At 46.8% G+C, this 19,211-nt stretch overlaps 1 protein-coding gene across 4 annotated transcripts in view; it reads right to left on the bottom strand.

Moving 5' to 3' along the window:
* Positions 1-19,211, bottom strand: part of ADGRA1 (adhesion G protein-coupled receptor A1) — a 1,087,584-nt gene that overhangs the window by 196,612 nt on the left and 871,761 nt on the right. For 3 of the 4 annotated variants that reach the window (XM_075348547.1, XM_075348548.1, XM_075348549.1), the window contains one exon: positions 16,510-16,637. The exons of the other annotated variant lie outside the window; for it this stretch is intronic. In XM_075348547.1, the coding sequence (XP_075204662.1) occupies positions 16,510-16,637 (128 nt within the window). The remainder of the gene's footprint in view (positions 1-16,509; positions 16,638-19,211) is intronic. 4 annotated transcript variants of the gene reach the window in all.

The following is a 19,211-nucleotide window of genomic DNA, read 5'->3' as shown; positions in this document are numbered from 1 at the left end:
GGACGCTACCACGGTGACCCGTACAGCCAAGAGTGTTCCGCTCATACAGCATACACTGTGTATATATATATATATATATATATATATATATTATATATATATATATATATATATATATATATATGTATAAACATACATATGTGACGCCCTGGGCAAGCCAGGGGTCACAGGTCACAACACCACACACACCCCACATTCCCTGCAGGTACACACAAGGTCAAAACAGAAATCCTTGTTGCCTTCCTCCAGGGGCTGGTGTCCACACCAGGGGGTGGGCCAGGCGGTTGGCTCCACCCACCGAGGAGTTCACAGCTCTGGAGGCGGGAAAACCAGGCAGATTAGCTTGAGAGTTGAAAGTGAAAGGAAGTGGTAGTGGAGCTAAGGAGAGGAGCTAAAGTAAGAGCAACAGAGAAAGTGACAGAAAGAAGCCTGAAGTTGGTCCGGGTGTGTGCCCCGGACTGAGACAGCAAGGTTGGCAGACGGCGGTGACCTTCTGCAGGCGAGACTGATTGGAGGTTGCCGAAAGGACCGTGGACGGGTGGTGACCCGGCGGTACCGGAGCGGTATACGAAGATTAGTCAGCACCAGGGCAGGGGCCTTTCGGATCCCGGCAAGGCTAGGAGTCGCCGAATTTGTCAAATCCGTCAGTGAAGGGGACGACTGTCTCCCAACAACCAAGTCCCGTTTGAAGGCAACAGTCCAACCGTTAAGGGGAGACACCGCCACCGCCAAGGCACCAGTTTCCCAGGGCCAGCGCCTGCGGGCAAGAGTGGAGCTCCTCCGGCTCATATCCAAGCTGGGGAGCGGGTTACCGGTGGGAACCCATCGCTACCAAACAACAACACATAGGTGCAGGGAAGAGATCGTCACCGTCAACTGCAGGGGAAGTTAGCACCGTAACCGTCCGAAGGACCCGTCCAACCAGCCGTTTGTTTACCAAGAACTGTGTCATATTGAGTGAGTACCTCCGTGCCGTGCGGCACAGCGCTGCCCCTGCGCCCCTGCACCTCCACAGGCCCCATACCCGCCTGTCCACCATCCCAACCCCATCACTGGGCCCCGGGATCACCAACCCCTACCCACGGAGGGGCAACACAACAACTGGCTGCTCCACACCATTACTCCCGGGATCCCCAGCCAGAGCAGCGGTGGTGTACATTCAATCACCACAACCGTGGGTGGCGTCACGGACAATAAACTATCCCCAAATCCCAATCCCCTTTCACTCACGGGCGAGGAGCGCCGCTCGAGTCCCCAGGATCCGGCCCATCGCTCGAGCCACCGAGCAGCGGCAGGCCGCAGCAGCCGCGGCAGCCGGACCCGAGCAGAGGGAGAGCGCGGCGTCCCCTCCTCCGCCCGCGACACATACAGTATATATACACATATATATACAGTATATATATATATAGCATATATATATATAACATATACAGGGCCGGCACTAGGAATTTCAGGGACCCATACTGGCAAAATTATGGGGCCCCCCTGAGACTCCACCTCCGCCTGGCAAACCTTCCACAGTCCGCTGCCACTCATTCATAGTATAAGAAGCTTATATGTGAAGTAATAAGATGTCGGTGGGGAGACGGATAGAGAGAGACAGACAGAGAGACAGACAGGGAAAGAGACAGACAGAGACAAACGGTGAAAGAGAGACAGAGACAGACGGTGAAAAAGACAGACAGAGAAAGACCTGGAAAGAGACAGATGGGGAAAGAGACAGACAGACATGCAGACAGGGACAGAGACAGGGAAGGAGGAGACAGCCAGAGAGACAGACAAAGATAGATTGGGAAAGACACAGACCTTGATAGAGACAGACGGGGAAAGAGACAGAGAAATAGAGACAGACAAAGACAGGCAGACAGGGAAAGAGACAGGAAAAGACACAGACAAAGAGACGGGGAGACAGACCTGGGAAAGAGACAGACCTGGAAAGAGACAGATGGGGAAAGAAACAGAGAGATAGAGACAAACAAAGAAAGGGACAGACGGGGAAAGAGACAGACGGGGAAAGAGACAGACGGGGAAAGAGACAGACGGGGAAAGAGACAGACGGGGAAAGAGACAGACGGGGAAAGAGACAGACGGGGAAAGAGACAGACGGAGCACATTACTTCGCCAATTTAGTTAAATCTGTGTGGAATATCTGTGGTGTTGAAATATATGTTGTGAAATGCTTCCATTACCTTAGTTTTTGCCTTTTAATAATTATATTTCTATATATTTGTTTTATGGTTTTTGTGTGCAGAATACATTTTTGTTAACACGTTCTATTTTGTTAACAGCAGTTATTAACCCAGGCAAAGCCGGGTAGTACAGCTAGTGTGTGTGTGTGTGTGTGTGTATGTATGTGTGTATGTATGTATGTATGTATTGTAAGGTTGCACCCCGCAACCTGGGGGTTCAACTCGCTTGCAGCGGGGGTGAAGTAGCTTCAGCAACACATCTACAGTCTTTTTATAAAAAATCCAGCCGTTTATTAAAAACTTGTCATAAACGGCAAACATTAAACATAACAGGCCTCTCCTGGCTTAAGGCAAAAACATAGCACAACCACATACCGCAGGCTTCCAGTCCAATACAGTCTCTATTGGAAGTGTGGCGCCTGTACACACTGGCTCCTGCCAGGGAACAACACTTGCTGTGGCTCCTTCCAAGAACCCAGAGACACTCTGCAGACTCCCGTCTGTCTCTCCACTCCAGGAGAGCTTTGGTCCAGCAGCCACAGCATTAACCAGCCTGGCTTGCACACTACTTCCAGTCTAAACCCAGACTGAATTCCAGAGCCCCGTGTTCAGCCTCCATCAGGCTGCTACACCCAGAGCTCCCTGCTCTGCTCTCACACTCTGCAGAACACACACACGGACTCTCCTAAATCAAACTGGACACACCCACAGGTGGAGGTCTGTGATTCCCAGACCTGCACAGCACACAGGCATTATTAAAGGGAACCTGACCCTTATATGCAGAAACAAGCCTTTGTGGAACTACAAGTCCCATAGCAACCTCTTCAGTTTAATATTGCAGCGACCTTCTCCACTGCGACATATAGCGACCATTTACCACATTGGTGGTCACTATCTCACATATCCCCCCCCTCTGTTCAAACTTGTAGGGTTGAACACTCGATACCCTACTGGGCCCCGAGACATGGCATCAGGGTCACCTTGCCCTACCAGTTGAGAGGGCCCTCTTTGACAACCATGAGCTTCAGTTCTTGACATACCGTCTGTCACCAAACCCTTCACAGGAAACCCACTTCTCAGACACTGTCCCTGGTCAGACCTATCTCTCCATGACCGTCTCAAATGGTCAGTGTGGTAGTGAGACACTCTCTTAGTCGTAACTACTGTGCGGCTTGACCCTGCGCTATTCAGTCCACTAGAGGGGCTACTGTTTGGGTACATCAGCCCTGAGGTTCTGCCATAACTAGACCCTATGCATTCTCTGTTTGCAGATCGATATTGGGCTCTTCTTCTAGGACATCTTCGTCCATTGCTCTGATTGTTCACTTTCTCAATGCCATCTTTGGCTAGAGACATGTCCCAAGCACCACTCTTTCCATCGGACATTGTCTTAGAGGGCTTAGAGTCTTCAGAGTCTGTGCTATAGCCCGATGTATAATTAGGTCTTCTATAACCTTGGCTCCTTTTACTACAGGACCTGCTTCCTTTGCCAACTGAAGCAACACAGTCACCAGGTGGACCGCACTTTGGGCCCTGGCCCGAAAGCGGTCGCAACATCACACTAACTTGACAAAGTTTCTCTGCAATCTTCTGTCTTTCAAGACTCAATCACTTTAGTTCTTCCAGGTATCCCAGTCGGTATTCTAGGAGAACTCGTATATTTTCAACACACTCCTTTGTTCCCACAATGACACAGGGAACCATACCGACTTCACAGAGTATCCTGGCTTCATTATGAATATTAATTCTTACTCTTGTCACACAGGATGTATCAACCATCTCCTGCATGACTCTTCCATTTCTGCCAATCAGCTTCTTGACAAGTTCTCTGGGCACTTGTGTGACTTCTTCCACAAACTCCAACAGCCTTCTAGCTGTCTTCACTGCTTCTGCAGTTTTCCCATAGATTCGGAATGTTCCACTGTGTTCTTCTACTTCAACAGCTGTAATACCTGGAACCTTCCTAGCTTGCTGAATGTTTCTTCTTAGCACTCTTATAGCAAGCCCAATTAATGGTTTCTTCACAACCACCACTTCCTGAAACGCTGCGGTGAGCTGCTTCATATGCTCCAATTGTCTGGTGTCTTCTTCCATCTTTGTAGAGATGAGCCACTTCGTGCGAAGACACTGTAGGTGCATGCCACTCAGGATAGCCACCCGCTTCTTTGTGACATCACTTACAGAGCACACCACCAACTGACAAGTCTCTGGGGCAAAGTACACTTTATAGGCTCCTACGGCCGTCTTGAAGTTTTCATGTACCGCCTCACTGGCACAGGCATCTCTCAAGTCTTCTGGCACATCTAACATGCACTTAAGGACTAAATGGGTTTCTTTACCTTCAGTGATATTAAACTGTCCCTTTGGTCTCTTGCATCTTTATACTTCACCAAAGGCTCCACCTCTCAAGTTACACACTCCTCAGGTTCAGCTCCACCACAGATGCTTTGGGTTTCTCTTTGCTTTTCATCTTTAGTGTCTCCTTCTGAGTGGAGTCAATCTCTTTGTCTTCCATCTTGGTCTTACCAGCTGGGTCAGTCAAGCTCTCAGCTCCGGATGAGACCTCTGGTCCAGACTTCACCTCCTCAGAGGCTCTTTCCACTTCAACACCAGCTGTTTCTTGGGTCCTCACTGCATTACCTTCAACTTCCTCTTGGGGCTTTGCAGTGTCACCTTCAGCCTTTTCTTCTTTTCCTGCCAGGGTGTCACACCCTGCAGCGTGGTACTCTGTTCCTTTTAGAGTTTTGCCGCTGTTTTCACGGTCCATCATCCCAGCACTGGTTGGCCCACCATTCTGCTCACCAAGTTCTTCATGGTTTTTCTCTCCATCACCACTCTCTAAGATGTCATCTCTTACAGTACTTTCCAGGATTTCATCTCCTATAACACTCTCACTTGACCGATCATCAGCTTCATACTTGGAAATTATAGGGGACACTACTACTACTTCCTTAGTTGGCTCCTTTTCTGTGATTTCACCTTTCTGATTTCTGGCGTTACAGTGTGTCAGTTCAGTTTCTGACTCTCTCTTTTTCAGGATTTCACTGTCTGACTCTACATTAGCGGTTGCTACTGGCAACGTGCCTTCCTCAACCTTCTCTGTACACTCAGATTCTGGAAGGGAATCCACACTTTGGGCAGAAATACACGACACTGTCTCTACCTGGACCATATTTTCAGAGGTTGTAGCTTGCTCCGCCTCTCTACGCCTGTTGCGCCTTCGGCGACGGGAGGAGGTTTTCCCCTCTTTGCTCATCAGTACGTCACTGTACTTGTTTGTCACTTTAGTAGAGTCAGTGTCTTTACTGGAGTCGTCACTCGCCCTGGTGTCCTGTACTAACGTGTTCCCAACCAGGTGTTCGCTCCCTTTTCAGGAACTCCCCCGTCACTAACGGTCATATTGTCATTTATTTTCTTACCCATAATGTCACTAAGTTGGGCATGTCCACCTTTTTATTTGCTCCCCCCTAACTTAGGACAGTCAACTTTAGGGGGTGCTATCTTCACCTTACCACACGTAACCACCCCACAAGGACTCTTTTTAACCTCCCGCTGTGGTGGAGCTTCCTTTGGACCGTTCCGGCTCTTACACAAGCACCCGGACACTTCCTCCTGCTTTCACAAATCCACAAATAATTTAGAGTCCCAACCTATAATAATTGGGTGCTGTAAATCTGAAACTACACCAACATCATGAGAACCAATGTCCCTGTCTGTCTTAATGACCACGCTGGACATTGGGTATTCTTTATCATTATTGTGGGTGCAGTTGGCGGGGAACTTCTTTCCAGGAATCAAGTAGAGATTAGTTGTGGCCCTCACCAGGGTCACAAAACTCCGTGAGTCTACGAGTCCAGTTACAGATTCTCCATCCACTTCCAGGGTACACAGACGTGGCCTATCGTCAGATGGGTGGTCTACACTGCAGACAGGACACCTGCAGCATGAACACCCTTGTGCTTGATTACTGTCCATCTGCGCCACTGTGCCCTTGTCTATGGGATGCTCCACCCCCTTTTGGGCAACCACCCCTTCATGGGATTCCACCCCCTTTTGGGCAACCCAGTCCCGAGAGGGTACGTTCCATGGCCTTTCCATGGAAAACGCATGTCCCAAACCACACAGTACCTCGGTGCCCCAGGTATCCTTTTGAGCACCCTGTGTGTGCACTGGCCCCACAAGGGACTGTACCCACTTGTCCAGCGCCACCAAGTCCAGACGCTCTGCCAGCGACTCCTGTCGCCGCTGCAGCTCATGCTGCTTTACCTCCTGGCAGCCGGTCTCCTGCAGTCGCTGCTCACCGACACGCACCAGGTACTTTAACAGTAGCTCATCCACACTAGCTGCTCCAGTCATGGCCGCTCAGCTCCCACGGACCTTCGAGTGTGCCGTCAACTTTCGTGGACCCACCGATCCACAGGCAACACTTCCTTGCAGTGTGTAGACAGTAGAGAGAGAAAAAAAAAAACCCTTCGTGGACCCGGCTGATCCACAGGAACAACACCTCTGCAGTTGCTAGACGTGCTGCCTGGATTGCTGCCCGCAGTCTAGCACCATATGTAAGGTTGCACCCCGCAACCTGGGGGTTCAACTCGCTTGCAGCGGGGGTGAGGTAGCTTCAGCACTCCTGGCTTAAGGCAAAAACATAGCACAACCACATACCGTGGGCTTCCAGTCCAATACAGTCTCTATTGGAAGTGTGGCGCCTGTACACACTGGCTCCTGCCAGGGAACAACACTTGCTGTGGCTCCTTCCAAGAACCCAGAAACACTCTGCAGACTCCTGTCTGTCTCTCCACTCCAGGAGAGCTTTGGTCCAGTAGCCACAGCATTAACCAGCCTGGCTTGCACACTACTTCCAGTCTAAACCCAGACTGAATTCCAGAGCCCCGTGTTCAGCCTCCATCAGGCTGCTACACCCAGAGCTCCCTGCTCTGCTCTCACACTCTGCAGAACAAACACGGACTCTCCTAAATCAGACTGGACACACCCACAGGTGGAGGTCTGTGATTCCCAGACCTGCACAGCACACAGGCATTATTAAAGGGAACCTGACCCTTATATGCAGAAACAAGCCTTTGTGGAACTACAAGTCCCATAGCAACCTCTTCAGTTTAATATCGCAGCGACCTTCTCCACCATTTACCACCTTGGTGGTCGCTATCTCACAGTGTATATATATATATATATATATATATATATTTAAATTATTTTTTTTTTTTTTCACACACACACAGTCATGGACAAAAGTCTTAGCACCCTTGAAGCTGTTCTAGAGAATTAAGTATTTCACTCAGAAAAGTAATACTACACCGTCTACATCGCCTGCCCCTCTCCATAATGCACCTTCTACATCGACCCTCTCCATAACACATAACCTACACCGCCTCTTTCTATAATACATGCTCTACACCTCCCTATTCAATAATACACGCTCTACACCACCTCTCTCCATAATACACCCTCTACACCACCCCGCTCCATAACACCTTCTACACCGCCCCGCTCCATAACACCTTCTACACTGCCCCGCTCCATAAAACCTTCTACACCGCCCTGCTCCATAAAACCTCTGCACCGGCCCGCTCCATAACACCCTCTACACCGCCCCGCTCTATAACGCCCCTCCACCACCCCCGGCAATCGTCCCGCTCCTGTCTTCGGCTCACAGAGCGATTATCTGTCTCCTTAGGAAAGATCACCAATGTCTGAGTGGTCAGGGTCTGGCACCCCAGCCAATTGCCTGTTCTAAGTGCCTTAGAGCATTTCTGACCACCTGCACCAAGAGCAGGTGGTCATTTACTATTGCGCTCTCATAAGAAGCAATGCACAAGTGGGACCAAGGCCTAATGATGACACACAGTCAGTATCACAAATAAATATTTACATTCAGGTACCTTATAGATGACGTTGTCTCTAGTCATTTCTTTCTATTCTTCATCTTGTCCTGACGCCATGATGACTTTTCACATTCACATCTCGTCTCTGTAGATGTCTATCTTCTCCGGTCTTCTGCAGCACATCCCGACACGATGCCCCTAAAAATAGCAGAATGATTATAATACACCTATTTAAAAAATATCTGCCCTACACTGTGCCCCAGAATAAATAATGGCCCCTCTTATTGTGTTCTCTGCACAAAATATGACCCCACACTGTCCCTCTTATGGTACATGCCCTCCACACTGCCTCTCTTTCTATACTGAGCCTGCCCTTTGCACTGTGTCCCCTTATACTGCCCAGTCTTTATACTGTGCCCTCATCACACTCCCCCTCCTTGCTATGACCTCACACTGTCCTCCCATTCTGCCCCTTCTCCATACCACACCCCTCCACTAGCCAGCCTCTATTCTGTGCTCCTCACATTCTTCTCATCCCTTACTGTCTCCGTACTACCTCCTGTGTCCATATACTTTTCCCCCTCACTCCCCATCCTGCCCACTTGCTCCTCTTACTATGACACCCTTTATTCTTTGTCCTCAAAATTTATTTCCAGTTCGCTCCACATCCTCTCTCTCGCCATACATCACCACTCATCCTCTCTCTCCCCATACATCACCCCTCATCCTCTGTCCCCCCACGCATCACCCCTCATCCTCTGTCCCCCCACGCACCACCCCTCATCCTCTCTCCCCTCATGCACCACCTCTAACCCTCTCTCCCCATGGATTACTCCTCATCCTCTCTCTCCCCATACTGTATCCAAAGAAATTTCTCCCTCCCCATCCTCTCTTCCGACCATACTCTATCCACAGATAGTATGGTGGAGAGAGGGTGGGGGAGGCACCTGTTTCCATAGATACCCCCTTCTCACCCCATACTGTTTATCTTCCGTGTCTTCAGCTCCACTGGAGCACTTTTCAGCATCCGCCGCCTCCGCGCTGCGGCCCTGACTTCCGGGTCAGCAGTGTGATCAGCTGACCTGGTCACATGACAGCCGTCGCTCTGACCCGAAAGTCAGCGCCAGCGTTAATAAATTGTCCTCACGTCTGACTGACAGACACAAGGACAATTGAGCAGTGGGAGCCGCGCGCTGAAGATTCTATGAGTGCGGCTGTCAGCGTGACAGCCGCACTCAGAGAATAACCGGCTCCCACTACGGGGCGGCAAACGCAGCCCCCAAGGAGACCTTACACTGCCGCATTAGGCAGCGCGACAGCGCCCAACTGACTGTTGCGCCCAGGGTAGATGCAGCGCCAGCACCCCTTCCCCGCTAGATACCGGGAATGCAGCGGCATACCCGGTATCTCCAGCACATGTGGCTAATTTGCATGTGATGCAAATTAGCCACGTGTATGGTGGCAAAAGAACACTGCTGGTTCCACAGTGATGCGGCTGTGACTAGGGGGGGACCTAGTGAAGAGGGGGGAGGGCCCGGCTGGCCCGGGGTTTAATAAAGCTATGTAATTGTCCCTGGCTCAGCCGGGCCTCCCCTCTTCACTGGGCCCCCTACACCAGTCTCACTAGTAATGCCCTAATGGCGGCCCTGAGTATATGTATATATATATATACATATATACATACATCGTCGGACTGGAGTACCTTGGGCCCAACAGAAAAAAATCATTCTTGGGGCCCACCATATAGCTACAAGGGTATGATACAAGGTCATACACTTCTTAAAGCACCACTCCAGGTCTTTTTTTATTTTACCGCTGGAGCGGTGCTTCTAATCTAAGACTACGGTCACTGACCTTACCTTATACTTACCCTCTGGTGTATTCACCCTCTATTGCCGCAGCTCTCATCGGTCTCTGACAGTCTGTGACCTGCTGGCAACTCCAGTGTTTCATGGCTCTCAGAGACTTGTACTGAGCACTTGTGATGTAACTTCTGGCTTCTGGACAGTCAGAAGATACAGGCACTAGATAGCATCACGGTACTGGTTCACCACTCCAGCGCTGACAAAAAAAACCCCCACTATCGTTGGAGTAATGCTTTAATGTTACAGAATAAGCCGGCACCCATAGTTTGATCCAATCTTAATGATACAGGATGAGAGGTCACAATCAGTCGGGGGTGATATGGGGAGAGAAGCTCAGTCAGTCACAGGTGATACGAGGAGAGGGGTTCAGTCAGTCAGGAGTGATATATGGGGAAAAGGGGCTCAGTCAGGGTTGATACAATGGGAGGAGGCTCTGTCAGTCAGGGGTGATACAGGGAAAAAGGGAGCAGTCAGTCTGGGGAAAGGGGACACTGTCAGTCAAAGGTGATGCAGGGGGAGAGGGCTCTGTCAGTCAGGGATGATACGGGGAAGGGGCTATGTCATTCAGGTGTGATACAGGCAGAGAAGGCACAGTCAGTCAAGGGTGATATGAGGAGAGGGGATGCAGTCAGTCAGGGGTGATACAGGTAGAGGGACTCAGTTAGCGGAGGATACAGGGGGAGGGGTTTCTTTCAGTCAAGGGTGATACAGAGAGAAAGGACATAGTCAGGTATGATACGGTGAGAAGGAACACAGTCAGTCGGGGTTTATGCGGGGAGAAGGGCTAAGTCATTAAGACGTGATACAAGGAGAGGGGCTCAGTCAGTTAGGGGTGATACAGGGAGAAAAGGGGCCCAGTCAGTCAGGAGTAAAACAAGGGAGAAGGGGCTCAGTCAGTCAGGATTGATACAGGGAGAGAAGGGGCTCAGTCAGTCAGGTTTGATAGAGGGGGAGAAGGGGCTCAGTCAGGGGTGATATAGGGGGGAGGGAGCTCTGTCAGTCAAGGGGTGATACTGGGACAGAGGCACAGTAAGTCAGGGGTGATGCTGGGAGAGGGGCAAGAGAAATGAGAAATAAGGCAATGGGAGGCCACATTAATCCCTAAGTGGCTTAGCCCCTGCCTCACCTCTGGCTAAAGGCCCCCCATTTCCACTTACTCACTGTTAGGCTTACAGGGGGCCCTCCCTTAGTCTTTGGTGCAGTAGCAGGGAGCCATTTATCGGTCTCTGCTCCTTAGACTGTGCATGTGACGGTGCGGGGGGAGGAGAGCGTGCGCTTTATCCATCTATGAATTTATGAGGCTAATTAAGGTCTGAAATCTTGATCACAGTTATGAGACACATATCTCTAAAGGCTCCGTGACACGCAGCGATATCGCTAGCGAGCGTACCCGCCCCCGTCGTTTGTGCGTCACGGGCAAATCGCTACCCGTGGCGCACAATATCGTTCGGAGTCATCACACGGACTTACCTGCCTAGCGACGTCGCTGTGGCCAGCAAACCGCCTCCTTTCTAAGGGGGCGGTTCGTGTGGCGTCACTAAGCGGCTGCCCAATAGAACGTCCTCAACAATCAACGATTTTTTGAAAATGAACGACGTGTCAACGATGGACGATTTGGTGAATATTTTCCATTGTTAACAGTCGCTCGTTGGTGTCACACGCAACGACGTCGCTAACGATGCCGGATGTGCGCCACGGAATCCATGACCCCGGCGATAAATCGTTAGATACGTCGTTGCGTGTAACAGGGCCTTTAGGGTGACCAAAATTTTGACTCTGCCCATTTTACTTTTCATAATTTTTAAAATGTAAAAGATTATTTTTTTAACCTAAAATACAAAGGAAATGTGTCATCTTTAACTATATTACTTTTAGGCTATGTGTCCACGCTGCGGAAAATGCGCGGATTTTGCCGCGGATTTCTCGCGGAAAAGCTGCGGATTTCCCGAAAATCTGCAGCAGCGACACTTCCCAGCCATTTCTATGGCAATTTGGAAATGCTGTGCCCATGCTGCGGATTTTTCCACGGCGGATTTGGTGCGGATTTTGATCCGGAAAAATCTGCAACATGTCAATTATTGTTGCGGATTTTGATCCGGATTTTGGCTTTAAAATTGGGAAAAAAAAATCTGCACCAAAATCCGCGGCAATTCCGCGGTAAATCCGCGGCAAATCCGCGGCAAATCCGCACCTTTGAAAAGGTGCGGATTTTGCGGGAAAGCCGCGGATTTTGATGCAGAAAAATACGCAGCAACATTCTCCCGTGGACACGTAGCCTCAGAGACCATTTCATCTTCAGCTTGCTCAACTCTTCACAATAACAGTAATTTTGACCAGGGGTGCACAAACCTTTGCATGCCACTGTACATCCAGTTTGTTGCACAGATGTTATCAAACTTTTCTAATCAGATACAACAAATAGAATGTATTAATATTTTCATTGAATTTTTACAACACAACAATGCAAGGATGAACAAAGGTTATTTTATAGTACTTGGAAGAATATGATCTTTCATTTCTTTACAACCTTCAGATATTTGTGACTAGAGCTCTGATGTCTCATATGGTGAACTATCCCTTAATAACAATGGAAATTTGCGGCTTCTATCCTTAAGGACTTTTTTATTCCATATATTTGCCTTTTGTAGCGGATTTATCTCTGCACTGTGGGTGGAAATATTTATTTTTAGTGATGAGCGAGCACTACCATGCTTCAGTTCTCCTTACTCGTAACTACCAGTTGGATGCGCGGATGGGAGCAACTCGAGTACCCGAGTATAATGAAAGTCAATGGGGAACTCAAGCATTTTTCAGGAAGAGTTCCTGTAAAAATGCTTGAGTTCCCCATTGACTTCCATTATACTCGGGCACTCAAGTCATGCCCATCCAAGCATCCAACTGCTTGTTACGAGTACTAAGCACCCTAGCTATTTATTTTCATTAATGTCCAAGGAAACTCCTATTAAGCTGGCATTTGGCAAATATAAATAACTAGCTGTAGTAACCGGTGTTGCCCGGGATAGTAACTAAGTCTCTCTCTCCCTCTCACTCTCCCACTTACCCTCTCTCCCTCTTTCTCCCTCCCTCTCTTTCTGTCTCTCACGCACTTTCATTCTCTCTCTCTCTCTTTGATCCCAATAACATGGGGGTTTTATATGACCCAACATAAAGGGAAACTGTGAAGACTGTCACAAGAGCGCACTAGACAAAACTGATATGCTGTAGATGTAAAGGTAGTCAGACAGGTCAAGATCATAAACCAAGAGGCCACGACAGTACTCGGGGGGCAGGCAGAGACAAGGTCAAGATACTATAAGACACATAAGCTGTCTTATAGTAAGAATGTCCTTCATTGCCTATAGCAACCAAAGCTTATTAATGACCTGTAGTAAAATAGAAGCAGAGCTGTGATTGGTTGCGATAGGCCACCTGATAAATATCCAGGGTAACTGTCAAAACAGCCAATGTATTACCTCAAACATCCAAACAGTTTCTATGTATGTCTCTTTATGTGTCTCTTTCTGTGTGTATGTCTCTCTCTTTCTGTGTGTGTCTCTCTTTCTTTGTATGTGTCTGTGTGTGTGTCTCTTTTTGTGTGTGAGTGTGTATCTTTGTGTGTCTTTTTCTGTTTGTGTCTCTTTCTGTGTGTGTCTCGTGTGTGTGTGTGTCTCTTTCTGTGTGTGTCTTTCTCTCTTTCTCTCTGTGTGTCTCTTTCTGTGTGTGTGTTTTTTTCTGTTTAGGTGTCTGTGTGTGTGTCTCTTTCTGTGTGTGTCTCTTTCTGTGTGTGTCTGTTTCTGTGTGGGTGTCTCTTTCTGTTTAGGTGTCTCCATGTTTGTCTTTCTCTTTCTGTGTGTGTCTTATGTGTGTGTGTGTGTGTGTTTATGTGTGTGTGTCTCTTTGTGTGTGTGTGTGTCTCCTTATGTGTGTTTGTCTCTTTCTGTGTGGGTGTCTCTTTCTATTTATGTGTCTCCTTCTGTTTAGGTGTCTCTGAGTGTTTTTCTCTTTCTGTGTGTGTTTCTTTATGTGTGTGTCTCTTTGTGTGTGTGTGTGTGTCTCTATGTGTGTGTCTCTTTCTGTGTGTTGAACACTAACCTCCACTCCTACCTGGTTAGCATAGAGTTAATTTACATTAAACATGATTTGCCATAGGCAACTAGAGGTACCCTAACTCAAAACCTTTTAAAACTTAGCATTTAAGTAAGTTAATAAATGTTATCATTGTGATGCCTAACACTTAACATTAAAACTACAGCAATGGGGAGACATTAGTCATATTGTCTCTTAGGGAAAAACAGCTGGCGGACCTGAATCCCCTATATTAATCATTTAAGAATGTCTTACCCTAATGCTTATGCTAAAACCTATCAGCTCATAGCCTCCTAATGTTTTCACTCTTCAACCTACACCATCACTGTTGACTTAATGGCATGATGAAGACATTAACCAAGGGCAAGGGATAAAAGTTGGGCTAATTTAGGAAAGTTGGAGTGCCTGCTGGGCTTGAGACTTTTTCTCGGGGCAAAACGTTTTCTTGAGCTAAACTGTATAGTCTACCTAATACTTTCCAACTCTACTAAAATGTCCTCAAGGCTCCAGGGAAGAGAGATCACCTCCTAAAACTGCTCTGTTACAAACATTTTCCGTAGCATGCTTCACACAGAGCAAATCAAACTCTTGGAAAAAAAAAAGGTTTGGTGGCAAATGTTAAAGTTCCCAAACCTGCGTTGTAATTGGCTTGGTAGCCATAAAGCATCTGAAAGGCTCCCTTTAATGTAATATCTAATAGTTAGAAATATGCCTAGTAGAATTCATTGATCCAGCGGGGCAGTCCAAGATTTAAGATTTGAGAAGCTGTCCCTTGGGGCTGGCAGCATGTCTCATTTTAACTATATTTGCATATTTAGGATGCGGATACATATATTTGAATATGATGGTGAAGCAGGCATGTGCCGGCGCCCTACTATTCACCTGTGCCCTGATGCCATGGACTTTGTGCAGCTGGTACCATAACATTACTACTGCTACGCCAAGCTACCCTCAGCAGAGAGGACATCTGTAAGTAGAGATCTGCTCCACTTATAGTGGGAATGAGGATAGATAAAGTAAGAGGCACCATACTAGGGAAAAAGAGGACACAGTACAGGCTTCATATGGGTGTAGTTTAGCTGGTGGGCATCATAAATGGAAATCATACTGTGTAAGTGCTGCACTAAAGGCATCAGATGTGGACATCACACTGTGGGGGGCACTGTTAAAGGCATCATCCTGTGGGTGGTGGACACTGGGACCACATTGAGTATGGGTCATCATTGTGTGGGGGACACTATTGGGGCATTGAGGACATCTTAATGTGTTGGAAGGATCATTATGTGTGTATTATACTGAGTGAGGGAATTACTGTGGGGGGCATCATGTGTTAGGATCATCATTAGCATGGAAAAATACACTGTGGGAGCTGTTGAAAGGGGCACCATGGGGGTTTCAAATTGAGTAGGAGTACTGTGGTGGCCATATAGTCTGTGTAGAGAGAAATATAAGAGGACTTTGATCCTGCCAGTACTACTGCTGCAGTATCTTCAGCCTCATCAGAGGAGAAGTTTATTTTGAAAAGTATTTGGACGACATGGAGCAGGCAAATATTCATGTATGAGGGAGGTGGAGTCGGAATCATGGAAATTAAGGAGTCAGAAGTTTGGCTTACCAACTTCACAGCCCTGCATAATACTGTGTGGGGCAATGTAATGCCATGATACTGTGGGCGATGGACACTGGGACCCCATTGGGTATGGGGCATCATTGTGTGGGAGTCATAGTTTGGGCATTGAGGACGTGTTCATGTGTTGGGGGTTGCATTACGTGGGTATCATACTGAGTGAGGGAGTTACTGTGGGGGCTTCATAGTTTAGGAGCTTCATAGTATGGGAAGATACACTGTGGGGGTTGTTGAAAGGGGCACCATGGGGGCTTCATAAGTTGAGTAGGGGTACTGTGGTGGCATCATATTGAAATGTATGGGGAATCAATGTGTGGGGTCATCTTTGGGACATTATATTGTGTGAAGGTGCATGATACTGCATAGGAGCCATAAAAGGGGCTGTGTACTGTGTGTGAATACTAATGGGTTTCACTTGGGCCCCTATTTCTGGAAAGGGCACAAAGGAACTGGCCAGGATTAAGGCTGTGGCTTAGCTGTAACAAAATGTGTGCTCACCGCAATGTACATCTATATTGGTATAAATCTATATTATATTCATTATCTAAAAATCAAAGTACATAATAATAGCTAAATCACTTTATTACGTTTAGGTATGTTCTGTTCAGTGGTTTATTTTTCTAGAGAATCATTTCATCTTTTTTCCACCACTCTTTGGTTGGCACAGAACCAGCGCAGGGATGGGGCACAGCACTGTTTACTGCTAAAATATTTAGGATGCTTTTAAATTGTCAGCTACCATCATGCAAACCCCAAGGACGGCGTTCCGGTGCCGCATCCTTTCTTCGCGGCGCAGACAATAATGCTATCCAGGCCTATTAAAATCCTGCAATTTAACAAGCAATTTAGGATAATAGCATGATTACACACGTGAAGGTAATGTAGAAAAAGAGGCTTCCTACCTGTGATGCACAATGTAGGTGATGATAGATGCGAACAGGCACAACAACATAACAGCGGTGCATGCATAAACCACAGGGTGCAGGAACTCCCCTGGGAATTGGGGGAGAGACAGCACGGTCTTCAAATCCTAGCGAGAAAAGTAAACATCATTATATTTCCTTCTCATCTACACACATCACAGATTAAAAGCATCTTAAAGTTTGTCAGATATAACCGTTCATATAGCGGAACCTACATATTGTACTCTGCAATTCTACAAATGGCCCTCAATATGCAGAGGTGGCTGCCCAGACCTTGCCGAAAACTTCTTCAACCCCTTCCTATCAAAACGTATTTGTTTTTGTGTAGTCTTATGTTTTCCTGACCTTCTCCCTAAGGGGCACTTTGCACACTATGACATCGCAAGCTGATGCTAGCGATGCCGAGCGCGATAGTCCCCGCCCCCGTCACAGCTGCGATATCATGGTGATAGCTGCCGTAGCGAACATTATCGGTACGGCAGCTTCACATGCACTCACCTGACCTGCGCCGTCGCTCCATATTAAGGGGCGGGTCGTGCAGCGTCATAGCGACGTCACACGGCAGGCGGCCAATAGAAACGGAGGGGCGGAGCTGAGCGGGATGTAAACATCCCACCCACCTCCTTCCTTTCCGCATAGCCGGTGTGAGCCACAGGACGCAGGTAGGAGATGTTCCTCGCCCCTGCGGCTTCACACACAGCGATGTGTGCTGCCGCAGGAACGAGGAACAACATCGTAACATCGGTATTTCCCAATTTATGGAAATGACCGACGCTACACCAATGATACGATTACGACACTTTTGCGCTCGTTAATCGTATCATAAAGGATTTACACACTACGATGTCGAGAGCGACGCCGGATGTGCGTCACTTTAGATTTGACCCCACCGACATCGCACCTGCGATGTCGTAGTGTGCAAAGTGCCCCTAAGGGTACATGCCCACTATCAGGGTTCACAGTGTTTTGGACGCAGTGTGTTTTAGTTGCATCCAATACGCTGCGTTGTACAGTACAAGCACTGTGCTTGTTTTTCCCACAAGGTAAACTGACCTGCTGTGCGGCTTCCCGAGCAGCAGCATGTCAATTTATTGCTGCAGAGCCGCGAGTGTTCTCAACAGGGAGAACAGAGAGAAAGTCCGCAGCTTCCCGAACCCTGATCATAGGCACAGGTAGCTGCGGTCTCCAGCGGAGAACACTCACAGCCCCGCAGGAGAGGATATGCTGCGTCCAGGATGCAGGATGTCCGGATCATGGGCACATACCCAAAACATTTTTTTTTTTTCCTTTTCCATTGACATAGTCATATAAGGGCTTTTTTTTATGGACGAGTTGTAGATTTGAAGAATACCGTTGATTTCACTATATAATGTTCTAAAAAATAGTCAAAAGAAAATTAAAATTGGGTTGAAATGGGGGGAAAAATGCAAAATTTGCCATTGGTTTTTTTGGGCATTGAAAGTACGAAAAAAATAAATAATCAATATGATTTAGTGATGACAAACTGATTTTTTTCCATTTTTGTTTTTTTCTTTTTTCTTTTTTTTTTTAATGATGATGAGCTATATTTTTTATTTGTACCAGTCTAGGGTACACTTTTTGAGTATGTGCGGTGACTGAAAAAATGTTTAATTTTCTTTGCTTTTCAGTGTTTATCGTATGGGTTAAATATTTTTTTGTATTTAGATAGGCTGGACTTTTACAGCTACAAAGATACAGAATATGTTTATTTTATTTTTTTTTAATTTCTTTTGGACTTCTCCAGATTCAATACCTTAAAAATAAAATTATATCAGGGCTTTTTTTTCCAGACAAGCTGTAGTTTTGAACAACACCATTGATTTCACTATCTAATGTTCTAAAAAATATTTAAAAAAATGTAAAAGTGGGTTGAAATGGGAAAAAATGCAGACACCCCGTTTTTTGGCTTTGACTATATGAAAAAATAACCCCAATATGATTGAGTGATGCCAAAGTGATTTTTTTTTTGTCCCATCAATGGAGCTACGTGACATTTTTTATGATGAGCTATAGTTTTTATTTGGTTACTCTCACCATTTTCTATGACCTATAATTTTTGAAATTTTCCATCAATGGAGCTGCATGACATTTATTTTAATAGTAGCTGTAGTTTCTATTCCTACCAGTCTAGGGTACACAAAACATATTGATAAGATTATATTGAAATTTTAAAGTAGGCAGGGTGACAGAAAAAATGTTAGCTTTCTTTTCAATATTTATCACATGAGTTGAATATTTTTTTATATTCAGATAGACTGGCGTTTTACAGCTGCAAGGACACAAAATATACCTTTATATATATATATATATATATATATATATATATATATACAGTGCCTACAAGTAGTATTCAACCCCCTGCAGATTTAGCAGGTTTGATAAGATGCAAGTAAGTTAGAGCCTGCAAACTTCAAACAAGAGCAGGATTTATTAACAGATGCACAAATCTTACAAACCAACAAGTTATGTTGCTCAGTTAAATTTTAATAAATTTTCAACATAAAAGTGTGGGTCAATTATTATTCAACCCCTAGGTTTAATATTTTGTGGAATAACCCTTGTTTGCAATTACAGCTAATAATCATCTTTTATAAGACCTGATCAGGCCGGCACAGGTCTCTGGAGTTATCTTGGCCCACTCCTCCATTGAGATCTTCTCC

This window comes from Anomaloglossus baeobatrachus, chromosome 5 (assembly GCF_048569485.1).
Source record: "Anomaloglossus baeobatrachus isolate aAnoBae1 chromosome 5, aAnoBae1.hap1, whole genome shotgun sequence".
Taxonomy (NCBI): domain Eukaryota; kingdom Metazoa; phylum Chordata; class Amphibia; order Anura; family Aromobatidae; genus Anomaloglossus; species Anomaloglossus baeobatrachus.
This window is presented reverse-complemented; position numbering and strand designations above follow the sequence as displayed.